The sequence below is a fragment of the Heliconius melpomene genome, chromosome 15 (assembly GCF_056956725.1).
Source record: "Heliconius melpomene rosina isolate 202511_hmr_F chromosome 15, ASM5695672v1, whole genome shotgun sequence".
NCBI classification, from domain to species: Eukaryota; Metazoa; Arthropoda; class Insecta; order Lepidoptera; family Nymphalidae; genus Heliconius; species Heliconius melpomene.
The window spans coordinates 5,369,179-5,395,132 of NC_140403.1; the positions used below are offsets into that span (position 1 = coordinate 5,369,179).

At 33.6% G+C, this 25,954-nt stretch overlaps 1 protein-coding gene across 1 annotated transcript in view; it reads left to right on the top strand.

The window, feature by feature from the left end:
* The window catches only part of LOC146531448 (uncharacterized), a 116,876-nt gene that overhangs the window by 85,804 nt on the left and 5,118 nt on the right, over nt 1-25,954 (top strand). The window contains exon 3 of the mRNA XM_085198016.1: nt 24,576-24,772. Within this exon, the coding sequence (XP_085054142.1) occupies nt 24,576-24,772 (197 nt within the window). The remainder of the gene's footprint in view (nt 1-24,575; nt 24,773-25,954) is intronic.

Here is a 25,954-nt window from a genome sequence, read left to right on the forward strand (position 1 = left end):
CTCATTTGAGCCAACGTTAATTAAACCTACTTAGTAAATATCAGTATTGTTGTCTAACAAGACTAATTTATTTACCGCGCCGCGCCTTTATTATATTTTTTTAAATTAAACTGATTTCAAAATAAATACCATAATATATTTTAATGTAGAGAAAATTTTAAAAGAATGTAAGTGAAGTTATTGATACTTATATATCTAAGATCTGGTCTGCTAAGAGAAGAATCTCACGATACCTAAATTACATAAATCCTTTTAGCGGTTCTGGAGGTATGTTGTAATAAAGAATAGTACATACACGATACGCGCGGAAACTCTAAAACCTTTGCAGTCGGTTAAGAGAAGACTTTATGGTTATTACCGATAACAGTAATATAATTCTTATATATTTCTTTAAGTTAAATATTAGTTAAATTCATTTTTTTTTAATTTCTTTTAATTATTATTACCACTACAGCTAAATATGGAACATGACTTCGATTAGTAAATGTCTTCGTTACATTTTATCTAAGCTCGCAGTGGAGGGTTCTAAGGCAAGCATTCTTGGCATCCCGATTTATCCAGTCGGCCAACTAAGTTTTGGACTCCCACGATTTTGCCGTCCATCGGGATTGCTTGTCACTTGAAATTTGGAGATTCAAATGCCAATTTTCATTACGATCCCTAAAAGCGCTAGGTAAAAAAACTTTTACTATAAGTTAATTATAAATTGTATTTGCACTTTATGTACTTTTTAAAGGAATTTTAAATCAATAAAGAAATATATTCGTAGTTCGTACAACGTATGGCTTAGTTAGTCAGAGCGCTTGGACGGTTTCCAAGAGGCGCAGGATCAAATCCCGTTCAATTTTTTATAAAATAATCAAATTTTTTACATGTTTTCTAATAAGTATTTTTCTTTCCTAAATGTGGAAAAACACTTTAAAATATAAAAAAAACGACACAAAATATCTAAATTTTTATGATAAAAGTAAATAAATATTGCTTAAACATCGATTTAACAGCATATTCGCGTATCGAGTGCTAATTTGAGTGTGCAATTTACTTTAGAGTGGATATGTGGTGGGGTGGTGGTGCCCGTGGTCAGTCAAAGCGATGCGCCGCTGTTGTCAGAAATTACGCCTGGGGCTGATTGCGAATCTATTCATGTACGTGACATAAAGCCAGAGAACGAATACAAATATTATTAGTATTGACGATAATATGCGAATGTGGTTTACTAGTGTCACGCCCGCGGCTTCGCCCGCTTGAACTACATAATTATTTATTTATTAATTTGCATTAATTATTTTAGAAATATTATCTATTATACCTATATTGAAAGGTGAAGTTGCAGTCTTTTTAATAAAACATAATAAGCGAAGTTTGCCAATTAAATTGGTTAAGCCGTTTCTGAGATTAGCATGAACAAACGCACAGACATCATTTTTTTTGGTTCTATTAGGTTATTAATGCCACCTGTAACAATTTTGAAATTATGGCGATTGCTTTAATATGTAGTTTTTTATTATATGCTTTATTATATTTTATTTTCATAGATCAGTCCAAGAACAAACTCCTTCTTAGATAAATAAAATCAATATGGTGTAGCAACCACAAGTCACGAGGATGTCGCAACCAAGCGGTTCTCGCAACGCCTCGTGTACCACATTCGGAAATGGACTGCTTTGTTCTAACTACTGAAACTCCATAGATTAAGTAACTTTATTGGCCTCGTCTGAACATAAAAGTAATTAGCACGATTTATATTCTTATAGCCTTGCCTGCTTGATTTTTGAGTTACGTCGATCAATGCGTGTTGATCGACGTAACTCAACGCCGCGTTGCCTCGTTGCCTTGCGAGGAAATGAAAATATTAAATATTTCATTCCTCTGCGTAGGAATCGAACTCGCAACTGTTGTTAACAACGACAGGGCTCAATAATAAAATGACTAAATATACAAGCATGTCGAAAACAGAGAGAATAGAGTTCAAAAATACTTTAATTATAATTTGAAATACAATTTTATTTAATACCTCTAAGTAATATGGTGGCATGGTATATGTGGCTTTACAGTCACTTTACGAATCCGACATTTAAGACTGTTTTACGCCATATGTGGATATAAACTTTATAGGATTTTATATTTTATGGGTTTCGCCTTCGTGAAAACTGCTTTATGACTGACCCATATATATATCTAACAGTATACTACTTTTAACATTAATAAATTCTTTTGTTTTGTTCTTTTTAATTATAATCAATCCAAAATTCTATATTTCTATGTATAATTGAAATATTTAATGAATAAAATAAGTTTTTTACGTGAAAAATGAGGCAAAACGGCATTGGTTTCGTCTTACGCTTAACAGTAGGTTCCCAGGTTCCCTCTGCCTACTCTAGTATGTACTGGATATGTACGTGAAGCTAAACAATGCACTTTGTATGTTGTTTTAGGATTTCTACATTTATTTTTTTAAACTGTTAGTGCTGTGTTCTAGTTCTAAATAAATAAATAAACTTTATGTAAAAATTTAATTATAAATTATGTATACGTACTTCCTTTGGCCTGTATAATTAAATAATCTTTGCTGTAGAGTTTGGCAAGGTTAATTTAGATGCGTACGGTAATTGCCTACCTTTTCTAGGTCAAAGTTAACGTTTTAACACCTAGTTTTGTAAGGCGCAATATTATAGTATGAAGCAGGAAGTATGTACTTAAATATACGGATCTATGTAAAATTGTATTGGGCAGTGGGAACCTGGGAACCTAGTGTTAAGACAATCCGTTATCCCACTTTCTGCTGAATTCTAGAGGCATTGCTTGTTGCTTTTAAATAACTCCTTACTAAAACGAAAATATTGAATATTTCATTGGCCCTAGTCGGAATCGAACTCACAACCCCTTTGCCACGACGACTACATCTTTCGTTACTTGAAATAAAATTATGTTAAATATATATAACAGAAATAGTGCGTTTTTAATTAAATACGTACCTACCCATAAATAAAATGGAAAATATAAAGATATTGATAAAAATACATCTATAGTGGCTTTCACCTGAATGAGAGGTAAGTAATAAGGTTCCAAGCATGGCCCATGACAGAAAACCCAAATGCTTACCTCAATTTACTTATTTTATATACTTTATCTATATAAGGTAAAACTCCTAGAAGCTTCGACAGCGGATTACGAACCTTTTTGGGTGTTAAAGCTCATTTTACCCTTTTTGTTTTACAACGTTATGGTTTTACATGTTTTTATATAAAATGTAGGTATAATAAGAAGTATTTTGTTCTTGAATTTTATATGTACTTTTTTATGAATTTATTTAATTTAAAAAATATTTTATCTTCTTTATTTCATTTAAAATAGAAGATCTTAATAAAAAAAATAAAATAAATAAAAAATATTTTTATTGACAACATTCACTTTACATTTTAAGGGCTACTAGCTCCTAAGTAAGAATAAACTGTGTTTTAGAAGCTAGTGACTTCCCTGTTTTGAACATAAACTTAGGTGTTATTGTCGCAAGCCAAATAATGAAATAAAAACAAAGAAATTAATAAAATAAAGGTGTGTGTTTTAGTTTGCTAGGTGTGTGTGTGTGTGTGTGTGTTATGAATGCGTGTGTGTTATGAGTGTGTGTGCGTGCGTGTGTTTTTGTTGCTTTATTTTTGTATCATCATCAAATCTTCAGTGTTTGTGTAATCTAGTGTCATTAACCAGTCTATAATTTTTCTCTTAGCAGTGTATTTATTGCATGTTCTAATAGATAAAATTTTGTCAGCCTTACTATATAATATTGGGGCTATGAATTCATAGCTACGACGGGCCAAAGTGGATTTTACTCTAGGGAATTCATATTTGTATAATCTTTTGGGTGCTTTTGGGGTTTTGGTAGCAGTAGTGGAATGGTATCTAATAAATAAAAGATAATTAGCGATATAATGGAGTTAGCAGAGCATGTAGCAGGATAGGCAGAGGGACCATAGTATCAAAACACTCCGTTCCCCACTTACCGACGAATTTTTCCTTGAGTTTGTCCTGATGCCAGAACGAAGAAATGAAAATATTAATAGATAATTCATTCCCTCGAGTGGGAATCGAACACACAACCGTTGTTTTACACCCTCAAATAATAAATAGAAAACAATTTTTATCTACAATTATTATTTCATATTGAACGATTACTCATGTTCCTGCGGCCGCTCGTGAAATTTTACTCTAAACCATTTAGAAAGTTCACGTATAGTAGGAACGTTGCCAAATGCAATAAGTTTAAGTACCAGCATCATATATGAATGTACTAGCGGAACATATGTACCTACTATGTCGGGCTCGTATGCTGTTTTTGATATGACATATATACTTTATGCTATATGCTACGTAGATATAATTGAGGCCGTCATGGCGCAGCGGCACAAGGGTGTGACTGTAACGCGACGGCTGCGGGTTCGATTCCCACTCGAGGAAATGAAATATTTATTTCATTATTCATTTATATTTTCATTTCTTCGCTCTGGTGTCGAGGCAAAGAGCGGCGTGTAGTTCCGCCACTCATCATGCAATCCCTCCAAAATTCGGCGGGAAATGGGGAACGGAGTGTTTTAACACTAACTTTCCTCAGCCTACCCTGCTGGGATACAGCGTGAAGCTGATTAAATTTTTTTTTTTTAAATATAATGTTGTTAACAAAGTATACCTATCTATGCCAAATATTTAATATACATTTGCATGAAAAAAGTATATTTAACAAAAATAATAATTATGTAATTATGTTTTAGTTACTCTTGTTCACATTGTAACAAGCTCCATTTATAGTTAATTTTATATAAACATTTAATGTATTAATAAAGACCTGAGGCCAAACGTGCAACTGTACACGCAACAGATTGTGGGTGCAATTCCCATTCGACAAAATGAAATTACCAGGGTCTGCCTTCCTACTCAACCTACTCCACTTTACACGATCTTTTGCGTCCTCGGTGGTTAGACCATTGGCTCTCATGTCCTGCATCACGACATCCAACCAGCGCTTCCTTGGGCGTCCGGGAGGTCGCGCCCCAGGAACTAATATAGCAAGGCACTTGCGTCCGACATAGTTCTTAGGCCGGCGCGTAACGTGAAAATGAAATATTTAATATGTTGCCTGATAACGAGGCAATACTACTTCCCAGGTTCCTTCTACCTACCTTGCTAAGTACCAAAACGTATGGTTTACAGTTCCCCCATTCAACAGATTATATTTCAAAGTGTCTTGACATTAAGTTCTCACTCTCCTATACGGGAAAACGCGTGCTCTTCTTTTTAACCGACTTCTGTAAGAAAAGGAGGTTATCAATTCGGCTGTTTTTTTAATTATATTTGTTACCTCATAACTTTTGACTGGGTGAACCGATTTTGATATATTTTTTTTATTTGAAAGGTGAAGCTTAACGTGTGGTCCCATTTTTTTGGTCTATGTCTGACAATGGTGTCTATGAGAAATTCACATAAGTCTTAAATTTAACTCAATCTAATGCTAAAACAACCTTACTACAATATCTAATTACTAAGCCTGTTTGTTTTACTTGGCACCGACTACAAAATTATAGAATCTTTGTCAAATTATTTTTCACTTTTTAATTCGTTGTTAGAAGTCGGTATTTCTTTTTATTAAAAATTTATTTATTCTATAAATAACAGCTGGTAAATATGACAAAACTATAATTGTCTCACCAGTATATATATCAATACAATTAGGTATAATAAAAAATAAGGAAAAACAAAAACTGCGATCACCCACTTACTTCGTATACTTGTATGGTACAAGCAAGGTCGTTCCGTTCCCACGCCGTTGTTTTACAAGTCACAGTTACCGAGTGCATGGTAAATTCAACTGTTATGTATATAGAAACGTGGATGTTTTGCTTCTATACTGTTATACAAACAGACAAATGCAAAACTTCAAAGTAACAGCATATTTTGCAGAGAAAAAATAGTGTTTAGATATTTTGTTTAGGATTTTTGATAATATAGAAAATAGGTCTATGTATGTATTATCAATAATGTAAAAAGAAATGGTTATCAGTATTTTTTTTTTCTCTTTTTAGGCATCTTCAACTTTTGTTAGATACACTTAAAGAGAAGATAATAAAGTTCTTCTAATTTACTGAATTGCTACTGAGTGGGACTACGGAATGATGGCGTTTTTAAATGAAAACCCAAAAAATATATTATTGCCTTTAAAATTGGGATTTGTAGTGATTTATAATGATATAAGAACGAAATAAGCTTTCGCCAAGCTATCTCTATTTATTCTTCAAATTACGAAAATTATTTAATCACATTTAAAAAATTACAGCCTAGTATTAAATAGATTCGGTATTGCCATTACATCTACATATAACGTTTAAATATCTATTTTTTAACCGACTTCTGTAAGGAGAAAAAGGAGGTTATCATTCGACTGTTTTTTTTTTTTGTTTTTTTTGTAGTATAATAAAAATGCAGAATGATAAAAACATTCAAGATCATTGTCAATGGCAAACAATAATCGCTTAATCTATGACAACAACGAAGGTCAAGAACTAAGGATATTTTTTTTCACATATTATAGTATTAAATTATACTGTGACAGATTTATAAGAATAGCAATTCTATTTATGTATTCAGGGTTTTTTTTTTTCAACGTGAAGGGTTTGACGTGGTCATGAGACAGGTTTTGGATGAGGGTTCAGATTTTTACGTTAATGAATGGAACTTCAAGTGTCCTTTTAGCTAATTACTTTTTTAAAGTTATTTTTAACATCATTTATATATTGTTTTTCTTTAGTTTTACGCTGTATCCCGCACATAGCAGGATAGGCAGAGGGAAGCTGGGAACCTAGTGTTATGTCAGTTCCCATTAAGACACTCCTGTTCTAAAACTTCCGCCGAATTCTGGAAGCACTGCTTGTTGAGTAACAGAAAGATAATTAGATACAGATATCTAATTGTTTCTCCAATTGTTTCAATGTATATGAGCATAATTGCAAGTTCTTTGACAATTAACGACAATTACACAGACAGATTAACAGTACCTACCTACATTTACATATGTATAATGGTTACAACGACTAATAAGATGAGCTTCAAATAAATTTAATAATAATACCCTCAAATCATTTTAGCTGGTTATTAATTTTCATATTTCGAAGTAACATGCAAAGAAAATAATAGTTGCCCCCCATTTAATGAAATTTCTAGGATAATCGCGTACAAAATTAAAAAAATAAATAGCAATTTGAATAATAAACATTTTATTAAATAATAGAACTGTTTACAGTGCCATTATTATAATCTAAAAAAATCTATTTACCACAAAGGCCAAAAGTATGTGCACGCTTCGCTGCCTTACAGAAGATTTTTTTTCTTCTTAAAGGAAAAATACCCTCAAATATGAATCGTTTGTTGAAAAATGTTCAGATTTTAGTTCCTAAACTAGCGTATCGGTGTCAAGATCGTTAGTTCGGACTTCGTAGGTACAATTACTTTTGTCTTCATTTGATAGCCGATGTCACTGTGACACAAAGAACGTCGTTTAGACGACCTCGTTATTTAGTTTTGTATTCGGACACAGGATGTGACAAGGAAATGTTTGACAAATGTATATTATTTCTAATGGAGAAATGACACATTTTTGTGTGAGCTTTTAATGCTTTTTCTTTTTATTATTTTTTTCCTTTTATTATCATAGTAATGTTAGTGTTATGGAAGTTTATTTTTTCGTCGCCCATGTATGTAATGCTATAAAATTACGATAGATATATAGAAAAAAAAATGACAGCTTCACGCTGCATCCCACAAGCTGTAAAGCAGAGAAAACTTACTGTTAAGACTCGCCGTTCCCCACTTTCCGCCGAATGTTCGAAACGCTTTGTTACCAGATCAATCTTGTAGCCAAAAACGAAAATTTAATATAAATGAAAATATTGAAACAATTTCATTCCCCCGAATTAGGAATCCAACCCACTACCATCAGGCTTATAAGCACACACTTGTACTTATGTGAATAAATATTTGTTTTAATTACTCAGTAAATATTACTCATTAGGAAAATCTCGAACACAAAAAGCATGGATAAAGTCTAGCATAACAACATATTTAGAACATAACATAAATAACATCCACATTTCTGCCGTCATAATTGTTTTTCATACATTACAAACAAGTTCTAATTACACAGAAATACTGAAAAGAAAAACAAACATCTCTTTGTAAACTTGGTAATAAACATTTTTTTTTCAACTTCACGCTGTATCCCGTAGGAGACTAGTGTTATGGCACTCCGTTCTTCACTTTCCGCTGAATTCTGAAATGAAAATTTTAAATATTTTATTTCTTCTAGTGAGATTCGAACCTATAACCTCGTCGTCACAGCCTCGTCTGACGTCAAATATTAATTTATTCCACATTAAAAATTGCTATCGGAAACAAAAATTGGAATAAACCGGCTTTGACCGCGTTTACAGTCTTTGTTCTTGATTCTTGAATCACATGCCAACGGCACGTTAATTTTAATTGAGTAAACAAACATGTTATTGACTTATTGAGTGCATGACCTTAAGTTCAAAAGGTATTTTAATTTTTATACTTAGAATATATTTTAAAGAAAATTACTATGTAAATTTATACAGAAAAATTGTTTGCAGTAATAATTAATTAAATTTTTTATATAAAAACATTGAAGAATATCGTCGTCGTCTTGGCAAAGTGAAAATGTGGGTTCAAATTCCGTTTGGGGAAGAGAAAAACCGACTAATAATAAAAATAATGCATTAGTACTAAATTTATTTATAACATTTCGTATTAGTCTTTGTAACCATACATATATAAATGAAGGTGCTGTTAGTCTGTCTGTGTAATTATCGCTAATTGTTCAAAGTACTTGCAATTATGCTCATATATATTGAATCAATTGGCGAAACAATTAGATATCTGTATTTAATTATCCTGAAGTTGTGAATTTAGTCAAAGACAAAGAAGGGGCCAGTCATGGGGCAGGGGCGTGTAACACGACCTTTGTGGATTCCATTCTCATAAGAGGTAATGGAATATTTAATATTCTGATTTCTTCGATCCGATGTCGAGGCTAATTGAGCTCTCCCACTTAACATATAATGTCTACAGAATTTGGAAAGTGGAGAGCAGAGAGTTTTAACATTAGGTTCCCTCTGCCTGTCGTGCAAAATGCAGGATACAGCGTGAAGCTGAAAAGTGAATTTAGTAAGCTATTTCCAAACAAAATTGATAATTTCCCGTTATTAAAAACAACGTAAAAGGAAACATAAAGTAAAAAATAAAAATACTTAAATTATATGTTATATTGTTAACTTAGAATACTTTTGTAACATCTGTGAAGCCACTTCGGTCGGGAAGTTCTGTCCCCAATGCAGCGGGCGTTGCGTAGCTGTCCGCAGGATGTCATGCTCGGGCGGACAGCGAGTTATTGGTATGCGAAGTTCTTTTATTTCACGGTTATAGTTTGTATAAAGAAAAGCATTATTAAATAACAATAGGCTTTTGAGGAAATATTATAATGGAAACTTACATTGGTTAAGTAATATAAAAGAAATATTCACAATTTGGCGGTAGGTGCGAAGCGGAGTGTCCTAACACTAGGCTCCCTCAGACTACCCTTTTACATGCGGGATACAGCGTAAAGCTGAAAAAAATGAAAAGAAAATTCTTATAAAACACTTACAGTATACATATATTAAAAAAATATATATATACTAAAATTATTAAAAACCACTATATAAATGTAATAAGATCACACTAGTAAAAACTGTATTGGTAGGCTTTTTCGTAATTTTATTAAATTTGTATATGTACTTATATGTTTTGTATACTGCAATCATAAAGAGAGTCAACATAATAAGAATCTCGTTAATTATATTTAAAGTTAATTATATTTAGTACGAAAACTTAATTTTTAAAAGCATATAATGAAAAACAGCACCAAAACTATTTTTTAATTTAAATAATAAAATGTTAAGAACGCGAGTGATATTGGATTACCTACAGTTTTACAGTAAAAAGTTTTGTCGCTAAAAGAATTTCAAAATTATTTTTATATTTTTAAATTGATGTTTCAATTAAAGTATATTCTTATATTCTGTGTTAAATGTCTCTTTAATATTTAAGCTCATTTACGGCTCATTAAGCCGAGCGGTTAACTTAGCTTTTTTGCCTCTTACAGAACATTTTATCTATTATGGAACGAAAATTAATTTTAGTATATATAGTACTAAAAAAAGAGGGCGTTGTGGCCCAGGTGCAACGCGACGGTTGCGGGTTTGATTCTCACTCGAGCAAATGAATTATTATTTCTTAAAATTTTCATTCTTCGCTCTGCCACCAACGCAAATGCCTGACGTTGACTCTCGCCACACAATACGCTTTGAAAAAAAATTAGGCGGAAAGTGGGGAACGGAGGGTTTCATCATTAGCTCAACTCTGCCTACCCTGCTGAGTGCGGGATAGAACGTGAAGCTGACTTAATTGATTTTTTTACTACTAAAAACTGGTAGGTATAAATTTTGTGAAACGTTGAAATAATTACTAATGGTACGAGTTTATAATCCGGGATTACGAGGAGCCCAGCGCGAACGTCAATACCTCGAATGATTAATAGTCTCGCGATAATCCCAGCGGTCGAAGCTTTCGTTTTTCCCTACAACAATGAAGCTTTGGAAAGCTTCGAATTCGCCATGCAACGTATTTTCTAAGGTTCTGTTTTCATATTTTTTTATCTTTAAATGCTTTCTTACTTAGGCTACAATATTGTTAATGATGAATATGTTGTTAATCATATTGAGTAAAAGAGGGTAGTTGTAAGTGGAAAATATTATAAAAGTAATGAAATTATGGCAGTCGGGGCAGTATGCAACAACAGCCCTTATTGGAAGGTAGTTCGTATGAAGTATTATTAATGCAATTCTATAATCTCTTTCCGAAAAATTTAGAAACATAGACCATTTGTGTTTTTATTTGGTTTTTGAACACATTAACCACTTCTGATTTCTTACAATGTACGTTATCTATTCCTCAGTCAGTTCCATTAGATAATGCACTGATCCGTAGATCTTGATATTGATCCTGGCACGTATCTGATCATATTGTATTACTATTATATAATTAAAGGAATTTTTAAATAGTCTAAGGGATGTGAAAATATTTAATTAAGCAAGCAATTATTCAAATATTAAAAAAAAACAATCATCTACAATGTAGATTCTACATCGATCATTGCTAATTTCCTATAAGAGCAAGATCTTAAAAAATTAAACTTGACAAAGTAATATTATTATCTTTTCTTTGTCATTTAATTGAGTTGATAGCGGTTTACTGTAATCCCCCAAATGCTCCGCACCAATTAGTTCTCGCCGGCGTCTTCGTTTTGTTGCTTCATTCTTTTACAATCTTCATTTATACCGGCAATCTATCTTCGTTTGTGTCGGCAATTGGTTCGATTTATCTGTAGATTATCTTTGTTTTTTTCAGCTTCATGCTGTATCCCGCACGTAGAAGGGTAGGTGGAGGGAACCTAATGTTAAGACACTGCCTTCCCAACTTTCTGTCGAATTTTCGAGGCATGTTCAGTGGTGGAACTTTGCCTTGTTGTCAGAGCGAAGAAATGGAAATAATTCAGTTCCCCGAGTGGGAATCGAACCCACAACCCTCGTGTTTACAGTCAACGCTTTTACCACTGCGCCACGACCGCCTCATGCTATCAATGAAGTTTTATTATGAAAATTCTTTTAATGTTAATATTACACACTAGGTCCAATAAACAAAATTATACGTAAAAGTAATATATATAAAAGTACAAAATCTATAATAAGTAATATTGATAATGATATCAAATTATAAAAAAAATATATATATTTATTAATAAATTGAAATGTGAGCCGCGTAATAAAGGACGTCGGTGTCTCTTTCGTCACTTCAACAGATAGAATTACAAAGAAATTTGCAAAAACAAATTTATTTCTGAAGATATTCTTTCTCTGTTACAACGAAAGTAAGTAAATTCATCTGTAACTCCACGCATTTTAATTTAACTTTTGATACGACGACGTGACAAAAGTATTGCATCTCGAGTTTCAACTTATTTATGGTTTGATTAAAAGTGACATTGAAGTTATGGTTATACTTACAGTAAATAAGGAAATGTGAATAAGTTGAAATAATACGAATCTTCCACGCCACTGAATTGTACCATAGCACCGTGGCACTGTTGCGTAAACTGTACTTATTGGACGTAGGTTCAGCTTCATTAGTTATGAAAGTGCGCGACTTTCAATACTATATTTGCGGCTTAAAAAGATACCTGGATAGAAAATATTTCTACGCAGTAATATTAAACTCCTATAGTTTCATTCGCACGGCGTTGAATTCTGCTACTCAACAGGCAATGTCTCCAGAATACGGCAGAAAGTGGGGAATGGAGTGTCTTAACACTAGGTCCCCTCTGCCTACTCTGCTGTGTGCGGGATACAGCGTGAAGCTGATTGAATTTAGTTTAATTTAGCTATACGCTTCATGTATCCCGTACACAACGAGATAGGGCAGAGGGCGCCTTTTGGAGGTATTGCATGTTGAATGGCGGAATTCAACGCCGCGCTTTGACCTATTATCGTTTGGGAATCGAACCTACAACTTGTCGGGTTTACACGCACGCTGGAACTGGAGCCCTCCTAGCTGATATATTCAGAAGCAAATACAAATAGAATATTTTCTCTAATCTGATCTACATTTTTAGCATAAGTAATAATGGAGTTTACCTGATTTCGACGTTTTATCGCTGAAGCGCATTACAGCTGCCCAGTAGATGAGGGTTCCCCAATTTGCCAACGGTTATATAGGCCGGACCCTTTTTACCTATAGGTACTTTTTGTTAAGTATTGACAAGGGATTGGAGATTAGTTTTGTATATTCTTAAATTTTGACCGATTCCCGCAACAATGATATTATTAATGTTAGGTATATATTTTATTTGGTTGTAACTAGTAAAATTTTATTTTTTGGTGAATTATCGATATAAATATGGTGAAGGTATTTTCTATTAATTAAAAAAATATATAGATATATATATAATTTTTTTCATTAGCAATCTCTTTGTTTACTTTTTACATATTTATTTATATATTTTTTAATCTAATAAGAAGATAAAACTTTTTTATTAATAACTTTTTCAACTCACAAATATTGTACGTAGTACCACGAGGGTACCCATACACTATTTATTAAGCACGTAAGCCTGAAAAACAACTAATAGTTATTTTTCCATCAGCGTGACTAATTGTCCAACTGACGTGACGTCTATATTTATTACGTTCTTTTGTATTTGTATATACAGAATTCGCTACGTTGCCTATTCTAAATATGAATGGACGTTATATAAGCATGGAGAGAAAAGAACAACAGGCACTTACTTGGTGTCACATCTGGGCCTTTCGATCCATCAAATGTATAACAAAAAAGACAACCCAAAATCTCTATAGATAGCAAACCCTGCAAGTAACAAAACACGGTTCATGTCTTATTTTTTTGTCGTCGGACAAATATTTTTACCTGCCCCGAGGTACCCGAGGTACCCGAGGTAAACATTAGTACCCGCCACGAGATGCTCTCGTAAAATGGCTGATAAATATTTTATTTTGAAATGGAAATATGTAAATTGATGAGTGAAATGTATTATTTAAAATTATGTAACAGCTCCAGTAATGAGAAAAAACTGAGAAATATTGAAATCCATTTGTACACGAAATACAGAAATATCAATGGATTTTTCCCCGAATAAAAATTCCGAGGCCTTTCACTCTGTTTTCTATGTAAATCGTAGCGAATGAATAAAGAATCAGATAGATATAAATGTATACTTGCATGACGGAGCTTTATCGCTTTTCGTATTCAAATGTTTACATGATTGTTTTGTAGGATACACGTTTCCGTTATGGTTATTTAATGATTCTTTTGTTTTTATTTTTATACTTTATAATATATATTTTCACAGTTTTTGGATATCACTCGCGTTTTATTAAAATATTTACAGATTTTCGCTGTTATTTTCGTTTTTCGCTGTTGTATGTTTTATTAAATATTTTCTTTGCTTCATGCTATTTTAAATAGACATCTTAGACCTGTATGTATAAACTGCTCTCAAATCTCAGATAGATATTGAGATGATGTTTTCATTTATAAATTACATATCTATGAATAAAAAGAGCATCTCATGATCGATCTTAGAATTGAGAGCAATTTAGCAAATCCATTATAATGGATTTAAAAATAAAAATGGTCGCTTAACAACAATCAATAAATACCCTCTAATCAACAAAGATTTCATAATAAAACCATATAGTACGTATAAAAGTAATAAAATAACAGACAAATAAAAATAACTCCAAACTGTCTGTGAACCAACTGTGACTAATTGCTGGCCACGCTAGCTTTTGAGAGAAAACAGATGTGTCTTCTAGTCTCATGCAGTAAATAAATAATCCTTTTGCACACACCATATTGGGCATTTAGATATTTTGATATTTTAGGTCAGGGTTCGATTCCAACTCGAGGAAATTAAATATTTCATAATTCTATTTTCTCCACTCTGGTGTCGAATTTACTGTTAGACCACCATATTATAAATATCAATCATAAAAAAGATTTAGTCCAGTCTAGTTTAAGTTTTGGATTGCGTTCCCACTCTGGTGTCTCCTGATTTGACAGAAAATGGGGAGCGGAGTGTCCTAACACTGAGCTCCTTCCTACCTTGCTACATACGGGATACAGCGTTAAACTAAGCAAAAATATTATAATTTAAATGATATTATATACCTACTGCAATTAAAAACATATTACAATAATGGCGACAATATTAATTAATGATCTTTGTGACGATTATTTATTCACGTAATAATATATAATGGATGCTTGTATTAAATTAATGTGGTATTTATCGTCAGTGTAATTTGCGAAATCAATGAGGCGATTGCCACCTGATATTTGATTAACAGTTGTAGCTTTGGTTGGTAGAAAAGATAATTGTGTGATGATGAAAGGTATTATTGTATTTTATATCCATACCTATATTATAAATTCGAAAGTAACTCTGTCTGTCTGTCTGTCTGTCTTTTACGCAATCAGGGCCAAACCGCTAATTTAATTGTGATAAAATACTCATATAGAGATACTTGAGGGTCTCGGGATGAACATTGTATACTTTTTTTTCTCATATTTGTAGTATTTTCGATATATAAAAATACTAATTAATTTCACATGCAATTTATTCCGCCATGTTAATAATAACCGTCGCTATGCGACCGTTGCTAAGCAACGATTTGCAAAGTTTGTTTGTTAGAAAACGTCACCCAAAATGAGCCTCTATTGAAAACTGAAAATAATTTAATTAATATATTTAATAAATATTCGTATAGTTCAAGCGGGCGTAGCCGCGTTCGGGTCCACTAGTGTATATATATATATGTAATAAAACTGTCTGTCTGTAAATGGAAGATATATGATAAAATATGTTATTGGGGGCATTTTGTCTCTTTACAGTTGGTGTTTGTTTTATTTCAATCAGTTTATATAAAAATATATTAATATAAATAAATATTAATGTGATGTCGTGGGACACCAGGTAGGAACGAAGTTCCTTCGGCTAATGTAGAATCGACACAAATTGCAAAAAAAGTCTCTCTTTCTTGATTTTTCTCTTAAATTTTGCTGATTAGTTTTTATTTGAGTACAAGAAAGTATTTAGGAAATTCAGTATTTTAGGAAATAATAAATTACTTAAAATAAAAAAACATCGTAATTCAAATTATCAACTAAAAAAAGAAAGAGGGAGAAAGAGAAAGGTATTATACACTACTCGTCTGTGTATGCGACTCTCGCGCCTGCGCACGTCTCATTTAACGGTTTTATTCCACGCATTTTTCTTACGGTTTTACTATCACATTTTTTTCAGTTCGGTCACGCAGCGAAATCCCTATCCCTTCGAAGCCTGCCGTAAGGAACTTCGTTCCAATAATTACATAATTTAAATTTTTTTCTCGTCTCCAGTGAAGATCACTAAGCTTGTTTTGTAAATCTTCGCTTTAGACTTCTCCACACATCTCCACTTTGGTGGAGTCCGGGGCTTATTATTTTAATGTGGATTTACATAGTCATTCCACTCCAAAGTTATAAAATAAAAAATCACATTCAGATATAGGTACATATTAATAGTCAATCCTAGGTAGAACTACAGTCAAATTTGAACCGCAGGGTCGCTTTTGTGGCAATATGAATAGAGGCAGTAAAGTTTGATTAACCAGACCACTCGACGCTTAACCGTCCTGGCCTAGGCATTGTGAACTTCCTAAATTGAGAGTTTGACGTGTGTCAACCGCCACGCGCCACGGGTTGTTTTTTTTTTTTTTTTTGGGAACCCGACTTCCAACTAAAATACAGTCGAGTCGGCCCGTTGTAATTTAGTTTCGTTTTGTGATTTTTCGAGCGCAAAAACTGATAAAAGCATCGTATATGCTATTGTGTATTTAGGGAATATACTAAATTTCGACGAGCTTTCCAAATGTTTAAAATAAAATATGAAATTTGATTTTCGTTTTTTCGTTTTCGATCTTTTGTTATTGTGTGTATTTTATTTTAAATATAGATTTTGAATTAATAAATGAAGAATATTATTATTGTAGAGTATAGGGATTCGTTCAAAACATTGTAAATTCACGACAAGAACCATCGTGGCGCAGCGGCACAAGCGTGTGACTGTAACGCGACGGTTGTGGATTCGATTCCCACTTTGGAATAATAAAGTTATATTGAAAGGTGGTTAAAAATCATAACTAAATTTCAAATTAATAAAGAATTATAAATTCATTAAATACGAAATGGCTTGAACCTCAATCGATATCATATGAGCATAACTGTGGGAAATGTTACACATATATGACATAGTTTAATGCATGCCATGCTGTAAGGCGTATTCCAGCTAATAGTAGTAGAATATTTTCACAATTATTATCATTGTTTTCTATAATCTATACAAAACATTTATGGCTGTAACATGGCAAACTGCCACTCAACACGTAATGCCTCAAAAAGTGGGGAACGGAGTGTATCAACACTAGGTTCCCTCTGCCTACCGTGCCTAAATGAAACATATAAACATATTACAAATTCATACAAAAATGTTTTACAAAGCGCTCACACGACACATCCACACCCACGCTTGTACTAAGCTATCATTTTTCACACCCTAATCCAAAGACGGCGCTCGTCAAAGGAAGCGCTTATCGAGGGTCCTAATTTATTTCCTCGGGATTTCATCCTGATATTGTCATAGGCGTGTCATCCTACCTACATTTCTGGAGAAAAAAACGTATATTGAACGTATCATTCCTACGAAATTTGCTACATTTGCTAAGGGACGAGACGAAGGTAATAGGGGGAATTACCCTCGTCATCATTTTTTTATATGATTTTTTTCTTTAGATATGTTCATAAATGGCCTGTTTTTGTTAGTATTATTTAAATAAAGAGATTTTGCTAGAAATTTACTTTAACCTTAATTTCTTACTTCATTTTATATTCAGACTATAGTAGATGGGTAAATTTCTCAATATTATATTTCAAAAAATCTGTATCACGCTGTTCATGCTGTATCCCGTACACTGCAGGATAGGCAGAGGGAACCTAATGTAAAGACACTCCGCTCCCCATTATCCGCCGAATTCTGAAGGCATTTCTGAAGGTGCATTGCGTGTTGAGTGGTAGGTAGAACGAAACATCGCTTTTTGCCTCAACACCAGCGTGAAGAAATGAAAATATACATTTAAATAAATATTACAATTCCTCGAGTGGGTATCGAACCCACTACCAGTCCCGTTTACATTCAGGTACTTGTTGTGCCCCTGCGCCACGACTGGCCTGAATAATATTATATCATTCGCGATATCTATACAAATATTTTCGTGTATACAAAACATGTGCTAAAGTTATTAATACAATATTCAAATACGTACGAAAACTAGGAAGTTGAGACGATTAAGATAAGATAGATCATCTCGAAAAATATCTTAAACGTATGCGGATGTAATTTGATAGTTTAGATATATTTGAGGTCGTCGTTGCGGCCCACAAGGGTGTAACGCGACGGTTGTGGGTTCGAATACCACTACGGGGAACGAATTATTATTTATTAATATATATTATTCATTTGTTCACTCTGGCACTAAGGCAAAATACCGGCGTTGAGCTCTGCCACTAAACACGCAATGCCTCGAAAAACTCGGTGGAAAGTGGAGAACAAACCGTCTTAACACTAGGTTTCTTCTGCCTACCCTGCATACGCAACACATTCATTCGAGGTATTCTTGGGGTCCGTGACGTAGCGGATAAGCTCCACTATTTCGGATGCAAGTGCCTTGCTATACCAGTTCCTGGTGCGAGACCTCCCGGACGCCCAAGAAAGCGCTGGATGGATGTCGTGATGCAGGACCGACCACAGGCAATAGACCGTGCAAAGTGGAGTAGGTTGAGTAGGAAGGCAGACCCTGGTAATAGCCGGGATTAATGCCAGGAAGAAGAAGAAACATGAAGAGGATTCTTTTTATTTAATAGAAATACGTGTATATACATACATATTATTGAATATACCTATACTATGTCGCTATATTTGAATAATAGTTCATACAATAGAGGTTGACGCTATTATTACTTTCAAGGTTTTTTATATGTCGTGTATTTAAGCTGAGACATATCACGTCATGAATGTATATTATTGAAGCATTGAAAAGGAACTATTATAACAACTAATTGTTGTTATTATTAATATGTAAATAACTAATACTTATTAATATGTAGTGGGTGTTAAGACATTCCTATTTTTCTCCGAATATTGGAGGAACTGTTGAGTGGCAGAACTCAACCTCGTAACGTTACTAAGATTTCGTCAATGTGTTCCGTGTAAAATTATTGCTTTAAATTTTATTAAAAAACTCTAAAAATGCTGATGCTGCTAAGATGGGTTGGACATTTAGTAGAGAGTTTAAGTGCTCAGTCAAATCTTGGGTTAGGTTTCGTTACTTAAAATAGATTTAACATATGATTGTCAGAAAAATCTGTAATAATAAAAATAATTTATTAATACGTATTGTGCGGAGGTTCCTCTCTCTGGAGCCCTAGCCACCGATGACTTGGACCCTTGTCCCGCCCTCGGAAGAGTGGTTTTTTATATTTTTAAATGTATTTTTTTATAATAATTTATATTTAAAAATGTAAAATTTATTCACTAATTTAATAAAAGTATATTCGTAAAATCTATATATATAAAAGGACTTGTCCTCACTGACTGAGGTAAGACGCGCATACAGCCGTAACTGCTGATGGTAGAAACGTGGAATTTGGACAGATATTTACTTTTGTAATCTGGACATCCACTAAGAAGGGATTTTGTAAAATTTTAACCCTAAAGGGGTGAAATAAGGGTTCAAAGTTTGTATGGAAAAAAATTTAAATCGGCACGGATTTTAATAAAATTTGAAATTAGATTTTTAAAAGTATTTAATTGAACACGTGTTTCATCGTTTTCTAGAATTCTCCCCCTAAGGGTGCAAATAAGGGGTTGAAAGTTTGTATGGAAAAATCTTTAAAACGCCACCGATTATTATAAAATTTTTAATTTAGACTCTTAAAAATATTTAATTGAACATTTGTTTCATGGTTTTCTAGAAATCACCCCCTAAGGATGCAAATAAGGGGTTGAAAGTTTGTATGGAAAAATCTTTAAATCGCCACCGATTTTTATAAAATTTGAAATTTAGACTCTTAAAAATATTTCATTGAACATAAGTTTCGTGGTTTATTTTAATTCATCCCCTAGGGGTGTAAATAAGGGGTTGAAAGTTTATATAGAAAAATCTTTAAATCGCCACTGATTTTTATAAAATTTGAAATTGAGACTCTTAAAAATATTTTATTGAACACGTGTTTCAAAGTTTATTAGAATTCACCCCTAAGCCATAAGCAAGCGAAGCTGCGCGCGTCCGCTAGTAATTTTATAAACTAGAGCCATTAACTTAAACTTGCAAAATGGTAAAAAAAAAATTTCATCACAAAATTTGTCCACCCTCAAACTATAATAGCATATAATTTTTTTTTTATTCGCTTATTTGAAAACAAGCTCTCCTTTCATACTTATAAAGGTTGTTCCATGAAGTCGAGCTAACTGAGGGTACCCTCTAAGTCCTCGAGGGCATAATTAGTGACTAGTGAAAACTTGCCGAGCCCTCGCTGGTATGAAATGTCATCGTACCTTAATATTCGAAATGTTGAACCAATATTTGCTTATATTTTATACAATAATTTATATTTGATCATTTCGATAATATTATAAAAAATACTTGTTTAATTTTAAATATTTCGTACATAAGAAATGATTTGTTTAAAGCTAAAAAATATATTATAGCTACTTTAGGGTAGGCGGACTAACGTAGTGTTAAGACACTCCGTTATTCACTATCCACCGAGTAAGGCATTGTGTGCTAGGCGAAATTTAACGTCATGCTTTGTCCTATTACCAGACTATGGAATGAAAACATTAATAAATAATAATGTATTCTCCCCAAGTGGGAATGGAACCCACTACCATCACACTTACACTGCGCTACTACGGCCTCTAAACAAATATATATAATCTACAAAATATTCCCAAACGTTATAGTACAATAACTCTCATAAATAAAGAGCGCTCGACAAGTACTACATCAATGATTATGGATTTTATTGGTTCCGTGGTTGATGGACCGTGGCCTGTCTGGATGATCACGAGGGGATTTCGTTGAGAAAATGGCCTTTTTTTGTTAATATATTGTTCTTACTTTGTAATATAAGCAATTTTTTTATTTAATACTAGCGGACGCGCGCAGCTTCGCTTACGTATTTAGGGGTGAATTCTAATAAACTATGAAACATGTGTTCAATGAAATATTTTTAAGAGTCTAAATTTCAAATTTTATAAAAATCGGTGGCGTTTTAAAGATTTTTCCAAAAAAAATTTTAAACCCCTTATTTGCACCCTTAGGGGATGAATTCTAGAAAACCATGAAACACATGTTTAATTAAATATTTTTAAGAGTCTAAATTTCAAATTTTATAAAAATCGGTGGCGATTTAAGAATTTTTCCATACAAACTTTCAACCCCTTATTTGCACCCTTATGGAAAGAATTTTAGAAAACCATGAAACACGTATTCAATTAAATACTTTTAAAAGTCTGAATTTCAAATTTTATGAGAATCGGTGCCGATTTAAATTTTTTTCCATACTAATTTTCAACCCCTATTTCACCCCTTTAGGGTAAAAATTTTTCAAAATCCCTTCTTAGTGGATGTCCAGATTACGAAAGTACTAACATCTGTCCAAATTCCACGTTTCTACCACCAGCGGTTACGGCTGTGCGTGCGTCTTACCTCAGTCAGTGAGGACAAGTCCTTTTATATATATAGATTAGTTTTTAAGCTTATTAAGTTTGCTTATTGTATATCTTATTGTGTCTAAAAAATAACTCGAGAATCTATGACTAAACTTAAGTTTAATTTCTTTTACCTAAATTAAAGATATAATTTTCCAAAATTAGTTTTATTTTAGATATTAAGATCTGCCACTTAACACGCAATGCCTCCATCATTCATGGCTTTAAGTGGGGAACGGAGTGACTTCACTAGGTTCCCTCTTTCTACCCTGCTGTGTGCGGGATACAGGGTGAAGCTGATTTATTTATTTTATTTTAAACATAAATAATAATACATCTCCAATCCAATTTTATGAACAAATTAATTATTATCTTAAATAATACACATTATATTTCATCATAAAACGTTATTAAGAAGAGCCTATTAAATATTACATGTTGAGGGGCCACTAACGACGCGTGCGCACGAGAGTTTTAATAAACACGTAAATCAGATAATTAACCCTCGAGCCCTTATTAACATCGTAAATTTTACGGGCGACGTCACAACACATGTGCGGGTTTAGTGCGCATATAGTGTAACCAGCGGTCCTGAGTAAGCCAGGCCTGGTATAAGCCTTATAAGACACTTTAGAACAATATCCAGGCTTAAACTGTTCTGGATTTGCATAATGCTGCCTTGAATTGATTCATATCGAGTTAACCGGCTAGTAGGTTTATGCGTAATAAAATATGTTTTATCGTATTATATTATTAATCTATGTTTAAATAATAAACTTTATTATTAGAATTGAGGCCGTCATGGCGCAACGGCAAGTGTGACTGTAACGCGATGAATGTGGGTTCGATCTTCATTCTATCGATTCGTTCGATCTCGGGGTAATTAATTATTGTATATTAATATTTTCATTGCTTCGCTCTGATGTCGAGGCAAGTCATGGCTTTGAGTTTCGCTACGCTTAGTCTGCCAGAATTCGGCGGTAAGTTGAGAGCGGAGTGTCCTAACACTAGGCTCCCTCTACCTACCCTGGTATATACGGGATTCAGCGTGAAGTTGAAAGAAAAATTATATGCTTACAAAACCTACTAGACAAATAAATGTAGATATTATCATTTTCCTTTTTTTTTACAAAATAGAATGAAAATAACATGTGGTAGCTACTTCTCATATTAGTATAGTTATCTGTTTCAAAATTAGTTCTTTTTGATATTTCGTGTCTATATTTTTTGTGCCCGCATAAAAAATATTACATCACTATAAAGTGGGTATTAACCGAGTGGGGTTTGTTTATGGATTGCGTGGCCATATCCATTAACGGAATAAAAATGACTCGTCCCATTTTCACTATCAAATTCAATATATGCAACAGATGTCGTTCTATTACGATGTGAAGTACTTTTTTTAGAGTCACGCTATACCCCACACAAAGGAGGGTAGGCAGAGGGAACCTAGTGACTAGATACTCCGTTCCCTATTTCCCGGGAATTTTGGAGGCGACATCAGAGCGAAGAAATTAAAATATTAAATAATTCATATTGTACAGTGGTAATCGAACCCACAATCTGTCTCACTGTGCCACTTGCCTCGCAGTATTTTTAGTAACGTTTTTGTGACTAAAAATAGGTATTTCTAACACCCAAAATAAGAATCCAATATGTCTTCTGAAAATAAGGGGGTGCATTACCAAACAAAATTCTATCAAAAGAAGAGAAGACCACTTTAAAATTTCGAGAGCTTTAACTCCAGTCCAAAAATATATAAAAGAAATGACGGCAAACGAATGATATTGTACGAACACTCATTTATCAAAACGTCCGAGGACCAACTAGTACCGCTGCTTCATGAGAAACTTATCCAATGAAATGTCTTTGGGTTTTTTTTTATACTTAAGCCTGGCGATCTATTTGATGGCACGATCGGGGTATTTGTTTTTGACAGATAAATTCTATTCGGGAAGGAAATAGATAATAAAAAAATTCAATAGACTTTATTAAAATGTTTAGTCTTGTATTATTAGGTGGTAGGGAGAAGATATCTAGTGTTAGGACACTCCGGTCTCTATTTTCCACTGAATTCTGAAAGTATTGCATGCTGAAAGGAGGAATCGTAATCCAACGCCACGCTTTGCCTCGACCACTTAAAGTATTAAATATTGATTTCCTCTCTGTCTAACCCGACACAACTTTCTGCTCCTGCCCAATGATTTTTGTATTAATACAAATAAATATAATTATAAAGATCCTATGTGTATGTTAAAATTAAAAGGAAAGATCGTACGTGACATAGACAGTATGTTGGTATATTATAATTTGAAACCAATTAACATCATAAGGGCACTTCCTAAAGGGGTCAGACGATGTAGGTCGATAAACCCAGATGCAGTCAGCCACGACTCCGGCCAATCACTCTATGCTTTAGAAATCTTTTCCTACTTATTTTTGTTGCTTCTCCATTTGTATATTTTAAATAGGATAATTCAATTATCCTTTTGAAAAGAGATACTGTCTTTCAATTTATGTCTTGGTTCTCTTATAAGATTATTTTGTGAGGCAGAGTCACGGATAGACGAAATAAAAAGAACTGAAAATTTTGAACATGTACAAAGAAAGCATAAAAGCTATATGCCTTGAAGGACTAAATGCTCGTTTAATTAGCTGAAATTTTCTCTATGGGCAAGGAATTTAGTTAATTAATTTTGAGCAGAACTCAATATCTAATGATGTTCTAAAACTTTGTTAAACGCTTAAATATTTCTTTTATTTTTAGTAATTCATGCTGTATCCCGTACATAGTAGGATATGCAGAAGAAACCTGGGAGCCTAGTGTACTCCGTTCCTATTAAGATACTTCCGTTCTCCAATTTACAGTGGCAGAACTCCTACTCGGGGAAATGTATTATTGTTTATTAATATTATCATTTCTTCGCTCTAGTGACAAGGCAAAGTTCGGCGTTGAGTTCCACCAATCAACACGTAGTGCCTCGGTGGAGTGTCTTAACACTACATTGCCTACACCACTTATGAAGAATAAAAACATATATTTAAATAATATTAAAATGATTTGATAGAACATATACAATTTTATTTCCAGATCCGGAAGAGGTGCAGCGTACGCGTGTTCTGAAGGGGAAGGCAATGCTCCCAAATCGTGCTGCGGTCGACCACCGCTACGACTGTGCGTCTTGTTCCTGGGCGTCGTGGGCGCCTGCCTGGTGGGCGCGGGCGCTGTGCTGGGGGCCCTCAGGCCGCACCCACGGGCCCCACTCACTTTGTTATTACTTATGATAGGTGGGTAGATACATGTTATTTTTATTATTATCTTCTCTTAGTCCTTTGACTGTCTGTAATGGATCAAATATAATGAAATACTTTTTACCATATTATTTTACCAATAAGTTATTAGTAAATTCACATTATTATGCATTTTATTTTAAAATACGTAAAAATGTAACATAATTATTATTTGTTAATCAATTTAAGTATTTTATTTATGCAGTATATTTAAAATATTTATAAGTTTCGGATCGGATGTAAGGTTGTGAACTCTAGTTCACCGGAAAACACCACAACCCTTGTGGCATTGTGCCAGACGATACATGGTTATAAATAAAAAAAAAACTATAAAGCGATTCCAGCGGTTGAGGTGAAATTTCTGAATCGAGAAACTTTTTCTATGATAAAGTGTTTGATCGCTTAACACTTCGCTTCACGTTCCATGCTACGTTTTTTTTTTTTCATTTTACAATCGACCAAAGCCGCCTTGTGCCGCCTTCCTATATAACTAAAACAAATTTAGTGTTAACTAACTACACTTATCACTTTTCATAACTTCTCTCGTTTTAATATTAATTTTGAGGCCAGTCGTGGCGTATGGGTGCAAGGGTGCGACAGGTTTTGGGTTCAATTTCCACTCGAGGAAATTAAATGTTTAATACTTGATTTTTTTCGCTCTGGTATCAAGGCAAAAGTTGGCGTTGAGTTCTGCCATTTAACGCGCAATGCTTCCAGAATTCGGCGGTAAATGAGGAACGAAGTGTCCCAACACTAGGTTCCCTCTGCCTACCCTGCTGTCTGCGCTTTTTAGCTAATACAAAACAAAAAATATATTAACTTTCGTTCGAAGCGTCACCGTTAACAAACAGCTGCCATTAAGCGTGAAACAATTCATGGAGCCTCATTGGAAATTCGTCCTGCATATGACAATAACAAGTCTGGCCAAAATCTCATTACATCATTCACAATCCCCCCCTTCGGCTTCACCGGGTGAAGTTTTCAATTAAACTTCAAATGAGTTTTGAAGCAGAATTAATTGAATTTTCATTAGCGCTAGGGACAAATGATGTTGTTACAAGCAAGCAATCTATTGTTGTGTCGCCGGAGCAATTTGTACTCGTCACTCAGCTGGTTGGTGACTTCACACATCAACATGGATGGGTGCTATCCAAATATTCGTTACACTCTGTCATATGG